Source organism: Rhinatrema bivittatum, chromosome 7, assembly GCF_901001135.1.
Source record: "Rhinatrema bivittatum chromosome 7, aRhiBiv1.1, whole genome shotgun sequence".
Lineage (NCBI taxonomy): Eukaryota > Metazoa > Chordata > Amphibia > Gymnophiona > Rhinatrematidae > Rhinatrema > Rhinatrema bivittatum.
In genome coordinates, this window is record NC_042621.1 from 296,068,622 (window position 1) to 296,081,545 (window position 12,924).

The following is a 12,924-nucleotide window of genomic DNA, read 5'->3' on the forward strand; positions in this document are numbered from 1 at the left end:
ACGATTCTAAGATGGTCAGGTGGCTTCGCAGAGAAGAGTTGGGGCCCTTGATTCCATATGTGCTTAAACAGATAGGCATCAAACTTCCTCAGGTGGAGTCAGACCAGGAAGAGGTGAACCCCGTCATGATTGGCTTGAGAGGTCCGGCTAAGGCTTTTCCCTTCCATAAGTCTGTAAAGCAACTGATTGTCAGAGTAGGACACCCTTGAGGCTGTGGTGAGGTTGTACTCATTGCTTTTGATGCTTCGAAAGGTAAATGCTTCAGTTTCAGTGGTGACAAAAAATCCCACCTTTCTGGTGACTGTATCCACTGTATTGAAAGATGTGCAGGACTGGAAACTGGAAGTTCACCTGAAGAGCATTTTTGAATTTTCTGCTGTGGATAAGCAGGTTGTGGTATGCAGCAGTTTCATCCAGAGAACTTTTGTGCTAGGTTCAGCAGGAAATGTCGTCGTCGTCGTCCTCCTCTTCCTCCTCCAAGAAGCAGGCAGAGCTCTTGGAGTCAGTGGTGACCTATGTGGCCAATGCCTTATGACTTATTTAGGACGTCCTCCAGATTTATGATGTCAGCAGTTTTGGCCAGGCGGCTGCTCTTGTGAACAAACTGGTCTGCAGATGTTTGGTAAAAGTCTGTTAGGGGCCCTCCCAATCAAAAGCATGGTCAGGGAGGATTTAGTGCAGCTGGTGAAGCATCTGGGAGAGTCCAAGGGACATATATTGCTGGAGGACAAGCTGAATGGAGGGGGAAGAAATCCTTTCCCACCCGTTCACGTTTTAGAAACTATAGATATTTATTTATTTAACAGTTTTATATACCGAAGTTCTAGCAACAAAGTTGCTAATCAATTCGGTTTACATTGTAACAATAAAATTGACAGAATGTAGAATAATGTCTTACAGAGAACAGGGAAGATTTAACTTGGAAATAAATAAAATAACTTAATGAGAGCAATAAATAACTTCAACGGAGCAAGGAAAGTACAATTTAAATACAATATAATATAGGAGAATATATGTTCGGAATTGACAGTCGGGCCTGAGGTCGAATATTGAAAAGTTCAGAATAGTTATTGGGATTAGGAGAATGCTTGATTAAACAACCATGTCTTGAGTCTCTTTTTAAAGGTGGGAGTCGATTGTTCCAATCTCAGGTCAGGAGGGAGAGAGTTCCAGAGTTTAGGTCCAGCGGTGGAAAGAGCTCTTTTACTAAGTGAAGTTTTGAGCGGATGGTCCTTTAGCGTGCCTCTCTGTTCTAGCCTCGTTGGACGGGAAGAGGTGTGTAGTTGTAAAGGGATGGTGAGTTCAATTGGAGAAGAGTTTTTGATGGCTTTGTGGATTATAGTTAAGGTTTTATAGAAGATTCTCTGATTGATGGGGAGCCAGTGAAGGTTCTTTAAGATGGGTGTAATATGTTCCCTTTTGTTGGATTTGGTTAGAATCCTCGCAGTGGCATTTTGTAATAATTGAAGAGGTTTCAAAGTGTTAGTGGGTAGACCAAGCAGTAAAGAGTTACAATAATCTATTTTCGAGAATATTATTGTTTGTAGAACATATCTGAAGTCTTGGAAATATAATAGGGGTCTTAGTCTCTTTAATAATTGAAGTTTAAAGAAGCAATCCTTTATGATGTTATTGATGAAAGTTTTGTAGTTCAGCAGATTGTCCAAGATTTCTGACCTGGGTGGAGAAGGTTGGAGGAGAAAAGGAGCGTGTGATGAGTGAAGAATGGTTGCCATCTGGAGTGATGAGCAGAAACTCTATCTTATTGGAGTTAAGTATCAAATTAAGCTTTGTTAGGAGGTTGTTGATGGATAGTAGGCAGGAATTCCAGAATTGTAAGGTGTTTTGTAATGAATCTTTAATTGGGATAAGGATTTGGACGTCATCTGCATAAATAAAGTGTGTAAGATTAAGATTAGAAAGGAGCTGACATAGAGGGAGAAGATAAATGTTAAATAATGTAGGAGATAAAGAAGAACCTTGTGGGACTCCCATGGTGGATCTGAAAGGAGGTGATTCTTTACTATTAATTTTGACTTTGTAAAATCTATTTTGGAGGAAAGATGAAAACCATTTGAGTGCTGTGTTTTTTATGCCAATCTCTGATAGACGATCTAAGAGGATATCATGGTTCACTGTATCGAAGGCTGATGATAAATCGAGAAGAATGAGGAGGCAGGAATGTTTTTTCTCTAGGTTCAGAAGAATATTGTCTGATAGAGATATAAGGAGGGATTCAGTGCTTCTAGATTTACGGAAACCAAGTTGAGATGATGAAAGGAGGTTGTTGTTTTCCAGGTATTCGGAAAGTTGTTTATTGACTAATTTTTCCATGATTTTAGAGATAATTGGAAGATTAGCTATAGGGCGGAAGTTGGCTGGATTATCTGGAGAGAGATTTGGTTTTTTTAGCAAAGGTTTCAGAATGGCGAGTTTGAGTGGGGTAGGAACGATGCCTTGTGATAAGGAGGCATTGATGATCTGTGATAAAGGATAAGAGATGTCTTTGGCAATTGAGATAAGGAGATTAGCTGGAATTACATCTAGTGGGTGGGAAGAAGGTTTGAGTCTTTTTAGATCATTTTCAATTTCCAACGAGGAGACCGGTTCAAGGATCTCAAGGCTTGCAGTGATTTGTGGAGGGGAGGAGAGTAGATGAGGAGGGGAAGAGGTTTTCTTTAACTTGAGAGGGTCCAGGAGGTTAGGGATTTTGTTCTTGAAATAGGTGGCGAGTTCTGCGGCTTTACTTTCTGCTTTGTCGTCTGGGAATGAGAAAGCGGGTTGTTTGGTGAGTGATGTCACTAAAGCGAAGAGGGCTTTAGGATCGAATATAAAGTTGTGAATTTTCTGAGCGTAGAAGTCCTTTTTTATCCGAAGAAGGGAGATCCTGTATTGATGCATTAGAGTTTTATAGGCTATGAGATTTGTTGTTGAAGGATTCTTGCGCCAGATCTTTTCTTTGTGCCTAAGCTCACGTTTAACAGATTTGAGATTAGGAGTATACCAAGGTTTTTTAGGATCTTTGTTGCTTTGAATGTTTTTGGTGATTAGTGGGCAAGTAAGGTCTGCAACTTTGTTAGTGATTTTAGACCAGGAGGCCAAAGCTGAGTTAGCGTCTGTAAGATCTAGAATATTTAAATCCTGAGTGAGATGAAATAAAAGGGTATCTGGCTTGCAGAGTTTTCTGAAATGGATTGTGGTTTTTTGGGGGGCAGTAACAGAGCTCAGATAGTGACAGAACAGACACAAAGTTCGGCAGACCCAGTTCTTTCGAGGTGGGCAAAAGCCAAACCGAGATATCCCTGGTCAAGGAATTAGGGGAGCTAAGTCTTCACAATGAAAAGAGGCCAATCCACCTCTTCTCTTCTGGCTGGGGGAGGGGGGGGGGCAGTATGCCCATATTTACGAGGAGTGGATTGGAATCACTACGGACCAGTGGGTCTTGGGCGAGATAAAATGAATTTACATGCCCAGTGTGGGAAGCCTTCATCGTCTCCCTTTGCGCTACTCATGCCAAACCAGTAGCAGTTCGCTTTACGGTGGACCACTTGCAAAAGCTAAGAGCAATGGTGCCAGTTTCCCAAGAAGAACTGGGAAAAGGTTGATAGTATTTTTATTTATTTATTTAAAAACTTTTCTATACCGTCGCTAAGTTATATACCATCGCAGCGGTTTACAAATAGGCACATAGACTAAAGTAAGTAAATGTAGGATATCTTACATTCTAACAGGTGCCAATAAAGTTCGGTTACAATTTCATAAATAAAATCATTATTTGAGTAATGTTGGTCAAGTCCAGGTATATTATTGAGTTACTATCTCTTTGAGATATTACTTCTTAAATGTAGGATTGAGTAAATTCATTCTCATCTGCAATACTCTGTACTTTCAGTCTCTACCCTCCACACTCTTTAGTGAAGGCTTTTTTAAAGAGCCATGTTTTTAAATTTTTCTTAAAAGTTTTGAGATTATTCTGTAATCTGAGTTCAGGGGGTTAATTTTGCTGACTTTACTGAAGGGATTGTTAGTGCTTTGTTTGCTGAGCGGAGGTTTCTTTGTGGAACGTGTACTCGTAAGGCTGTGTGTAGCCAGTCTGCTTCTTTATCATATATTAGTTTGTGTATGGTACATAAGGCCTTGTATTTTATCCTGTATTCGATGGATAACCAATGTAAGTCTGCTAGAGTTTTGGTTATATGGTCCCTCCTCTTTTTTCCCGTCAGTATTCTGGCTGCAGTATTTTTGTGGTCCTGAAGAAGAAGGGGACGTTCAAAACGATTTTGGATTTAAAGGTCAATGCAGCCCTCAAAAGTGCTACAGTTTCATCTGGAGATGCGTTCGGTCATATTGGCAGTTCACAAGGGAGAGTTCCCGCTGTCACTTGATCTGAGGCGTACCTACATATCCCAGTCAGGCAGGAGCCCCAAATGTTACTGATGTTTATGATTCGGGGAAACCATTTTCATTTTTGCACCCTTCCTTTTTGGTTTGGTGACAGCGCTGCGTACATTCACCAAAGTGATGGCAGTGGTGGTAGTAGCCCTTCAGAAGGAAGGAGTGCTGGTACACCCATATCCGGAAGACTAGTTCATTTGGGCAGCAGACCTCTGTCAGCTGGCGGTAGAGTGGGTCCTAAAGCGGTTGAGTGCCCAGGGTTGGGTGGTGAACCTAGCGAAGTCCCATCTAATGCTATCCCAATCCTTGGAGTACCGCGGGGGCCAAATCGGGAGTTAAATAAAAAAATATCCGGCCCCCCAGCCCCAGGGAGCACTGAAATCGGCCCCGATGAAAAATCCAAGATGGCGGCCGTTCCTGGGCTCTGCCGACCCGGGAAAGGCCTAGCCATGCCGAGAGGAGTGGAGCTCCGGGCTAAATTTGCTTGTCCTGCCGAGGGAGGGACCTTCCCCACCCGGCAGGCAAGCAGTGCAGAGGCCCTGATGTGAAAAACGCGAAGAGGACAGCCCACAAGAATGACAGGCTGTCAGCCGGGACATAGCTAAACCTCGGCTGAAGAAAAAAAAAGTTGAAAAAAAGCTTGATTGACAGCCTGCACAGCAGGAGAGAGCAGGCAGGAAACCTGCTGCCTTCTGCTTCTCTGACTGCTGGTTCTAGCCCTACTCTGACCAGAAAAAAATAAAAAAGCTGGTCAACTGCTGCAAATAAGTTAGAGGTAGGTGAGTACCTGCAACTTATTGAAAGTTTAACACCTTTTAACTCCTTTTTTTTTTTAACTGAGCGCAGCAGCGGGTTCAAAACCCTCTCGGCAGCCAGAGGGGGAACGAGGCCCAGAGAGCGTCTGTCCCCACAGCTGGAAGCGTCCACGGACTCAGGACTATGCAGGGAACCCTATCCTGCAAAAGGGGACAAGCTCCCCTGAGCCGGGCAAGAGCTGGGAGACGGACGTCTCCCACACAAAAAAACAGAAAAGCACTAAAGAAGGCAGAAATTTCCTTCAGAGATCCTTTTTTTTTTTTTTTTTTAAAACAAGAACCAAAAGAAGTACTTGCTTGAGCCTAAAGAGAAAGAAGAGGCTGACTAGCCTACAGCAGAGAACCGAAGGGGAGATGCACCTGCTGGAGACAGACGAATACTGGGGGGTTAGAGGATAGGCTCTGTCCTGATATAGGGCATCCTGCAAGTTTTAGTCTGTCTCCACCTGCTGGAAAGGAGGCTCAACCCACTGTCTGGACTGATCCGTGATACTACAGGAACGAAAATTAACAGGTAAGAATTAATTTTCCTTCTAATGCTATCCCAGTCCTTGGAGTACCTAGGGACTTGATTTGACACAAGGATTGGCAAGCTGTTTCTCACGGAGGACAAGATGGTGAAGCTGTAAAGATTGGGATTATTTGCAGGTCTGGGGGTCTATGGCATCAACGCTAGATCTACTTCCCTGGACATTTGTTCATATGCAGCCCCTTCAAAGAGTACTCCCCTCCGTTTGGATCCCATTATTGGAGAAGTTACAAATTCCTTTTCTCCTTTTGGGGGAGCTTGGTCAGGTCAATCTAGAACGAAAGATGGAGTTGGAAATCCTGGATTGGGTGATATGGATGGCCAATGTCACCCTCTCCAATTTGGGTAGCGGTGTTCCAGGGCCAAACCGCGTAGGGTCAATGGTCAAAGGAGGAGGCATCATGCTCTTATCAGTTGACTAGAGCAGTGCGCTTAGCCTCGTTTTCCTTTCTGCCATGATTACAAGGTCGGGCAGTGCGAACTTTATCAGACAGTGCAACGACTGTGGCATATATTAACCAACAGGGAGAGACCAAAAGTTGTATGGGTTCTCAAGAGGTTCAGTTGTTGGTTTATTGGGTAGAGCAGCACTTGACAGTTCTGGCAGCATCTCACATAGCCAGGGTGGACAATGTTGTAGGAGGATTTTCTCAGCAGGCAGAAGTTGGACCCTGGAGAATTGGAGCTGACAGAGGTAGCCCAGGTAGGAAATACTTTACATACACTTGATGATGTTGAGACAAAACACCAAGGCGGTGTGCTTTAATTGTCTCAAGTGAGAACATGAAACAGAAGGAATTGATGCTCTGGTGCTACCTTGACCACCAGGGATTCTTCTTTACATCTTTCTCCCATGGCCGTTGCTGGGCAGGCTGCTATAGAGAAACACATAGGAGAAATGATTCTCATGGCTCCAGAATGGCCATGTTTGCCGTGGGTCGTGGACCTAGTTAACTTGGCAGTGGGTGATCTGTTAAGGTTGGGTCATCTTCGGAGATGGTTGCGCCAGAGTCCCATATTTGCGGATCAGGCAGATTGCTTCTATCTCGAGGCGGTGTTTTTGAGAGTAACACTTGAGATAGGGGTAGTCCAAAGATGTCATTGCCACCTTACTGCAGGCTGGATGGCCATCCACATCCTTGGCTTATGTTAGGGTGCAGAGGATTTTTGAGTCTTATTGTGTTGAACAGGTTGTGCAGCCTACTCAGGCTTCGGTTTCCCATACCGTGACCTTTTTACAAAAGGTGTACTGAATTGCCTAGCCTATAATTCCCTTCGGTCACAGGTGGTGGTTTTAGGTTGTATTCAGGGTAAGGTGCAGTGAGTGTCCCTGGCCTCGCGTCTGGCAGTGATTCATTTTCTTTGAGGGGCAAGACACTTGTGGCCCCCAATGCGGAAGGTGTGTGTCTCATGGAATCTTAATTTGGTGCTGAGGGTGTTGTGTGAGGCTCCATTCAAGTCATTGCGGACGACAACTCTAAAGGATTTTACCCTGAAAGGGTTTTTTTTTTGTGGTGATTTATTTGGCCAGAAGAATTTCAGTGCTTCAGGTGTTGTAGAGATGGCTTTCTTCAGTTTACGGAGAATGGGGTGTCCTTGCGAACGGTGCTCTTGTTTCTGCCAAAGGTTGTTTCAGCCTTTCATCTTAATCAAACAGTGGAACATCCTGCCTTTCTGAATTTGGATTAGTTTGTTCCACACGCAAAGGAACTTAATGTGGTGTTTATGCGACAGGGTTGTTAAGGTTTCTATAGGTGACTAATAGTTTCCAGAGATCGGATCATATTTTTGTGCTTTGGAATGGGCCAAGAAAGGGGTGCAGGGCATCCAAGGCTACTGTTGTGAGATGGCTGAAGGATGCAATTAGCTCAGGGTATTTATAAAGGCTGTCCGGTGTTGGAGGGTCTAAGAGCTCACTGGACTTGGGTGCAGGCAACCTCATGGGTTGAGTGTCAGCTGGTTTCTTCACAATAAATGTCTGACAGCTGCTTGGAAGATGTTAGACATTTTTTCCAGACATTACCAGTTGGATGTCCGGGATCTGGACTGTGAGGGGTTTGGAGAGAGTTTATAACGAGCAGGGTTATCACATTCCTGCCCAGTATAGGGGAACTTGGGTACATTCCAGGAGTCTGGACTGATCTGGGGTATGAACAGGAAAAGAAAATTGGTACTTACCTGCTAGTTTTTGTTCCTGGAATACCACAGGTCAGCCCAGAACTCCGCCTGTTCAGTAAAGCCTACTTGTCATGGCAGTTTGGTTACATGATCTTCTGCTTAATGTTGTTGGAACGAGTTTTCCATAGAGTTTCGGTCTCTCTTCTCCTCATTGAAGGGGACGAGGGTGTCAGTTATTCTCATCTTAGCTTGGGTACAGATGATACTGAGTGATTGCAGGTGGCACACTAGGTTAAGTAGCAGTGTTAGTAAAGCTTTTCTTCTCCATCTCAATCTGCTGGCAGGGAGACAAAATCAGGAGTCTGGACTGATCTGTGGTATTCCAGGAATGAAAATTAGCAGATAAGAACCAATTTTCCTTTACCCCTGCATGGATGTGCATGGCAAGGCTGTTAACACTGTTTTTATTCACTGCCAGGGTACTGTTCAGGAATTTAAGGATCCAAGTGAGTTTTTTATGCAGATTTGCTCTTCTGAAATTATTGAATGCCTCGGGAAGCTTACCTTGGCACTGGAGGAAAAGTGCACGAACTCTGCAACTCAAAGAGAATATTGGCCTGTGAAAGGAGAAGTCTGTGCTGCCAAGTACTCTCAGGATCAGGTGCAGTAACTGAGAATTTAGTGTGTTTATTGGTTCTTTCTGTATGCTGCTTGTTATCTGTTCTTGTGGTATTTAACTAAAAAAAAAAAATATCTAGCATACCACCTCAACCAATATTATAAAAAATATACAAAAAGGTGCACCAATATTTAAAACACAGACCTTCAGGAAATGGGATCAGATTGTAAATGTGCTTTATACTTGTAATCCGTAGGCTGTTGCCCATAATGGGTTTCAGCCTGTATCATAAAAGCACTCTAGGTAACGTCATTTCTCACAGGACAAGCAGGATGGTAGTCCTCACATATGGGTAATATCACAGGATGGAGCCCAATCACGGAAAACGTCTGTCAAAGTTTCCAGAACTTTGGCCCCTACTGTGCATGCCCAGCATGGCACTAACCCTGCAGCCAGCAGGGGTCCCCCCCTTTAGTCTTTGCTTATGCATAGTTAATCTTTGCTTATGCATAGTTAATCTTAACATGGATAAGTAAATTCCATGTCGTTCAACAATGTTGTATCCCTGCTCGTTGACTCTCTCTCCTGTACTTTATATGTTATCCAGTTTGTATATTATCCAATTATTTCCCAGTTAGCCCTCCATCCTCGTTCATTGTAATTTCCTTTCTCAGTTACTTGTGAACCGACATGTGTCCTACGAATGCCGGTATATAAAAAGCGTTAAAAAAATAAATATAAATAGTCTTTTTTCCACGCAGCAGTAGCCTCACGGTTAAGGAGCTCTGCAGAGATTCCTGACAGGAATTTTCCTACGGAATTGCTAAAAGTTAATTTGCCCCACAGGGGTCCCTCCTTTAACTTTTTTCAGACCGTGGTACTCTGGTAAGTTTTTACCCGTTTTCCGTCGATTACAGTCGAGTTTGGCCCTCGCAACCTACTGGCTGTCGACCGTACCGTGGCTCGATTTCTTTCTATGGCCATGGCGTCGGGGTTTTGTCGGTGCCCGGACTGTACTCGCACCATGTCCATTACAGACCCCCATAAAGTCTGTGTAATGTGTCTTGGACGAGAGCATGATGTCTTGACCTGCACCAAATGTGCCCTAATGACCCCAAAAGGTCGCAAGGCCAGAATGGAGAAGATGGAACTTCTCTTCCATGCTCAAACCCTGACTCCATCCATTGCGTCGACGTCGTCTGAACTGGCACTGTCAACTTCGCGCCAGCATAGACCACCGGCCGGTGACCGTCCGGCATCTACAACTTCTCCGCCTACTCCCCCTCAGGACCGAGGGGATCGTAGGGAGAAACATCACCATCGGCACCGTAAGACTCTGACCATAGAGGGAGCGAAATCATCGACCTCGCCATCGTCCGAGCCACCATCGAAGAAACCCTGTCCAGAAAAGGCACCGACCTTTTCGGCGACCGGGTGACCGAGGCAACCCTCGCCTGACAGGGTATTGGGAGCCGCGACTCTGCCTTTAATGGTGGTCCCCTCCGGCTATGCCTCTGCCTCTTTCTTCTGTTCTGGAGCCGGGGCTATTTGCTCCAGGTCTCCGAGAAGAACTAGACTGGATGGTTCAGGAGGCCATCGACAAGGCAATGCAACTACTCAAAGTTCCTCCAACACCGGTACCGATTGCGGAACCGACCATTGACCCGATTCCAGCAGCATTGGCACCGCTGCTCTCCAGGATGGAAGCGCTTATGGCCGCTTTTTCCACCGATGGATCTCGGGTCACCGATGGCTCCGGTGCCCTCCCCGCGTACTCTGTCATCAGGAGGAGAAACACCGTTCCGCATGCCTCCATCGGGAGTTTTGCCTCGGCCACCAAGGCCGATACGGCAGTCCCCACCGATTCCATCAGTGCCAATACGTCCATTGGTGCCATCGAGCCATCCATCGATGCCGGGGCCTTCGATGCCTTCATCGGTGCCTCCAGTTATTCCTTCGAAGCCTTTGGAGCATAGACCAGGGCCTTCAGGTATCCAACCACCCCGTCCCCCTCTAGTTCCTAGAGGGACAGGTACTGATCCTTATGATACCTGGACTGATGACTCCTCACCAGACACTGATGATTTGCCATCACCACCTTCACCCACTGAGACTAGAAAGCGTTCTCCTCCAGAAGACCTCTCTTTCATAAATTTTGTGAAGGAAATGTCTGAATTGGTTCCCTTCCAATTACAGACTGAACAGGATGATAGACATCAGATGATGGAGTTGCTACAATTCCTGGATGCTCCCAAGGAAATAACCTCCATCCCTATCCATCAAGTTCTTCTGGACCTCCTCAAGAAGAACTGGGAACATCCTGGCTCCATTGCACCAGTCCACAGAAAAGCTGACACTACCTATTTGGTGCAGTCAGCTCCAGGAATTCAGAAGCCTCAATTGGATCACCAATCTGTGGTGGTTGAATCTGCGCAAAAGAGAGCAAAAAGGTCAAAACCTCACACTTCCTTTCCCACTGGCAAGGAACAGAAGTTTTTAGATGCCATTTATCGCAGAGTCTTTCAAGGATCAATACTGATCTCCCGAATTGCTGCTTATCAGCTTTATATGACCCAATATAATAGGGTCACTTTTAAGCAGATACAAGACTTGTCAGACTCCATGCCTCAGTCATTTCAAGAACAACTTCAAACCCTAGTTAACAAAGGTTTTGAGGCAGGCAAACATGAGATCAGATCATGTTATGACATCTTTGACACTGCAACCAGAGTGTCTGCAGCGGCTATTTCAGCAAGAAAATGGTTCTGGCTCAAGTCTTCAGACCTTCGCCCTGAAGTCCAGGACAGATTGTCCGACCTCCCCTGCATAGGGGACAATCTCTTTGGCGAGCAGATTCAAAAGACAGTGGCTGAATTAAAGGATCATCATGAGACTCTAAGACAGCTCTTTTATACCTTCGGACTATCCTTCCAAACAGCCTTTCCGGAAGGACTCTAAAAAGTCATTCTTCAGACCGAAAAATTCTTACCCGCCACCAGCCAGATCCTGTTCTTCGAGACCATTTCTCAAGGCACAGTCTCGTCAGACCTGGAAACAAAAGCCACAAACAGCCCCCCAGCTGGGCCCCGCTTCTGGCTTTTGACTCTCACATAGAGAGCAGCAGCCAGCTTCCGTTACCCCACATACCAGTGGGAGGTCGATTGTGCCTTTTCAACAACAGATGGCACTCAATCACCTCAGACCAGTGGATTCTAGCAATTATAGCTCAAGGATACCATCTGAACTTTCTCTCCATCCCGCCGGATTCTCTACCTCTAATGACGTGGAAAACATCCGACCATTCTCTGCTCCTGGAACAGGAAGTCTCCCTCCTACTCCAGTCCGCAGCAATAGAACCAGTACCATCCCTTCAGCAAGGCCTAGGGTTCTATTCCCGGTACTTTTCTAATCCCCAAAAAATCGGGAGGCGTTCGTCCAATCCTGGATCTACAAGCCCTAAACAAGTACCTCCAGAGAGAAAAGTTCAAGATGGTAACCTTGGACTCTCTTCTTCCTCTTCTACAAAGAAGACTGGCTCTCCTCTCTAGACCTTCAGGACGCATACACTCATATATATCGCGATTATTCCATCTCATCGCAAATACCTGAGGTTTCTAGTTGGCCACAAGCACTATCAGTACAGAGTGCTTCCATTTGGCCTCGTGTCTGCACCACGAGTCTTCACAAAATGCCTCGTCATAGTTACAGCCTTCCTCAGGACTCAAGGTGTTCACGTCTACCCCTATCTAGACGATTGGTTAATCAGGGCTCCGACTCAGCAAGCTGCTCTGTCGTCCCTCCATCTCACCTTACACACTCTCATTTCGCTCTGATTTCTCGTCAATTACGACAAATCCTGCTTAGTCCCATCTCAAACCTTATCGTTCATTGGGGCAGACTTGGGACACCTTGCAGGCAAAGGCTTTTCTGCCTCGACAGCAAGCTCTCACTCTTGTATCTCTTGCACACCAGCTGCAGTCTCAACGCTCAACGACTGCACACTGTTTTCTCATCCTCCTGGGACACATGGCGTTCTCAGTTCAGGTCACTCAAATGGCCCGCTTGGCCATGAGAGTCATGTAGTGGACTCTACGGTCACAATGGATTCAATCCATTCACCCTCTGTCGACCATGGTCCACGTAACCGACTCACTCCGTCTGTCTCTCGCCTGGTGGACAAATCAAATCAGTCTTCTAGAAGGCTTGCCTTTTCAGGCGCCAGACCCTCAAATAATTCTCACCACCGATGCTTCCAACTTTGGATGGGGAGCCCACGTGGCCGATCTGCAGACACAAGGTTCTTGGTCTCCAGAGGAAGCCAAACACCAAATAAATTTCCTGGAGCTGCGAGCAATCAGATACACTCTGAGTATTTCAGGATCGCCTCTCCAATCAAGTCATCCTGATCCAGACGGACAACCAGGTGGCCATGTGGTACATCAACAAAC

General features: G+C 45.5%; 1 protein-coding gene across 1 annotated transcript in view; it reads left to right on the plus strand.

Moving 5' to 3' along the window:
• TDRD1 (tudor domain containing 1) overlaps positions 1–12,924 on the plus strand; it is a gene marked incomplete at its 5' end in the record, with an annotated part of 488,249 nt that overhangs the window by 154,999 nt on the left and 320,326 nt on the right. The window contains one exon of the mRNA XM_029610456.1: positions 8,336–8,518. Coding sequence (XP_029466316.1) covers positions 8,336–8,518 — 183 coding nt within the window. The remainder of the gene's footprint in view (positions 1–8,335; positions 8,519–12,924) is intronic.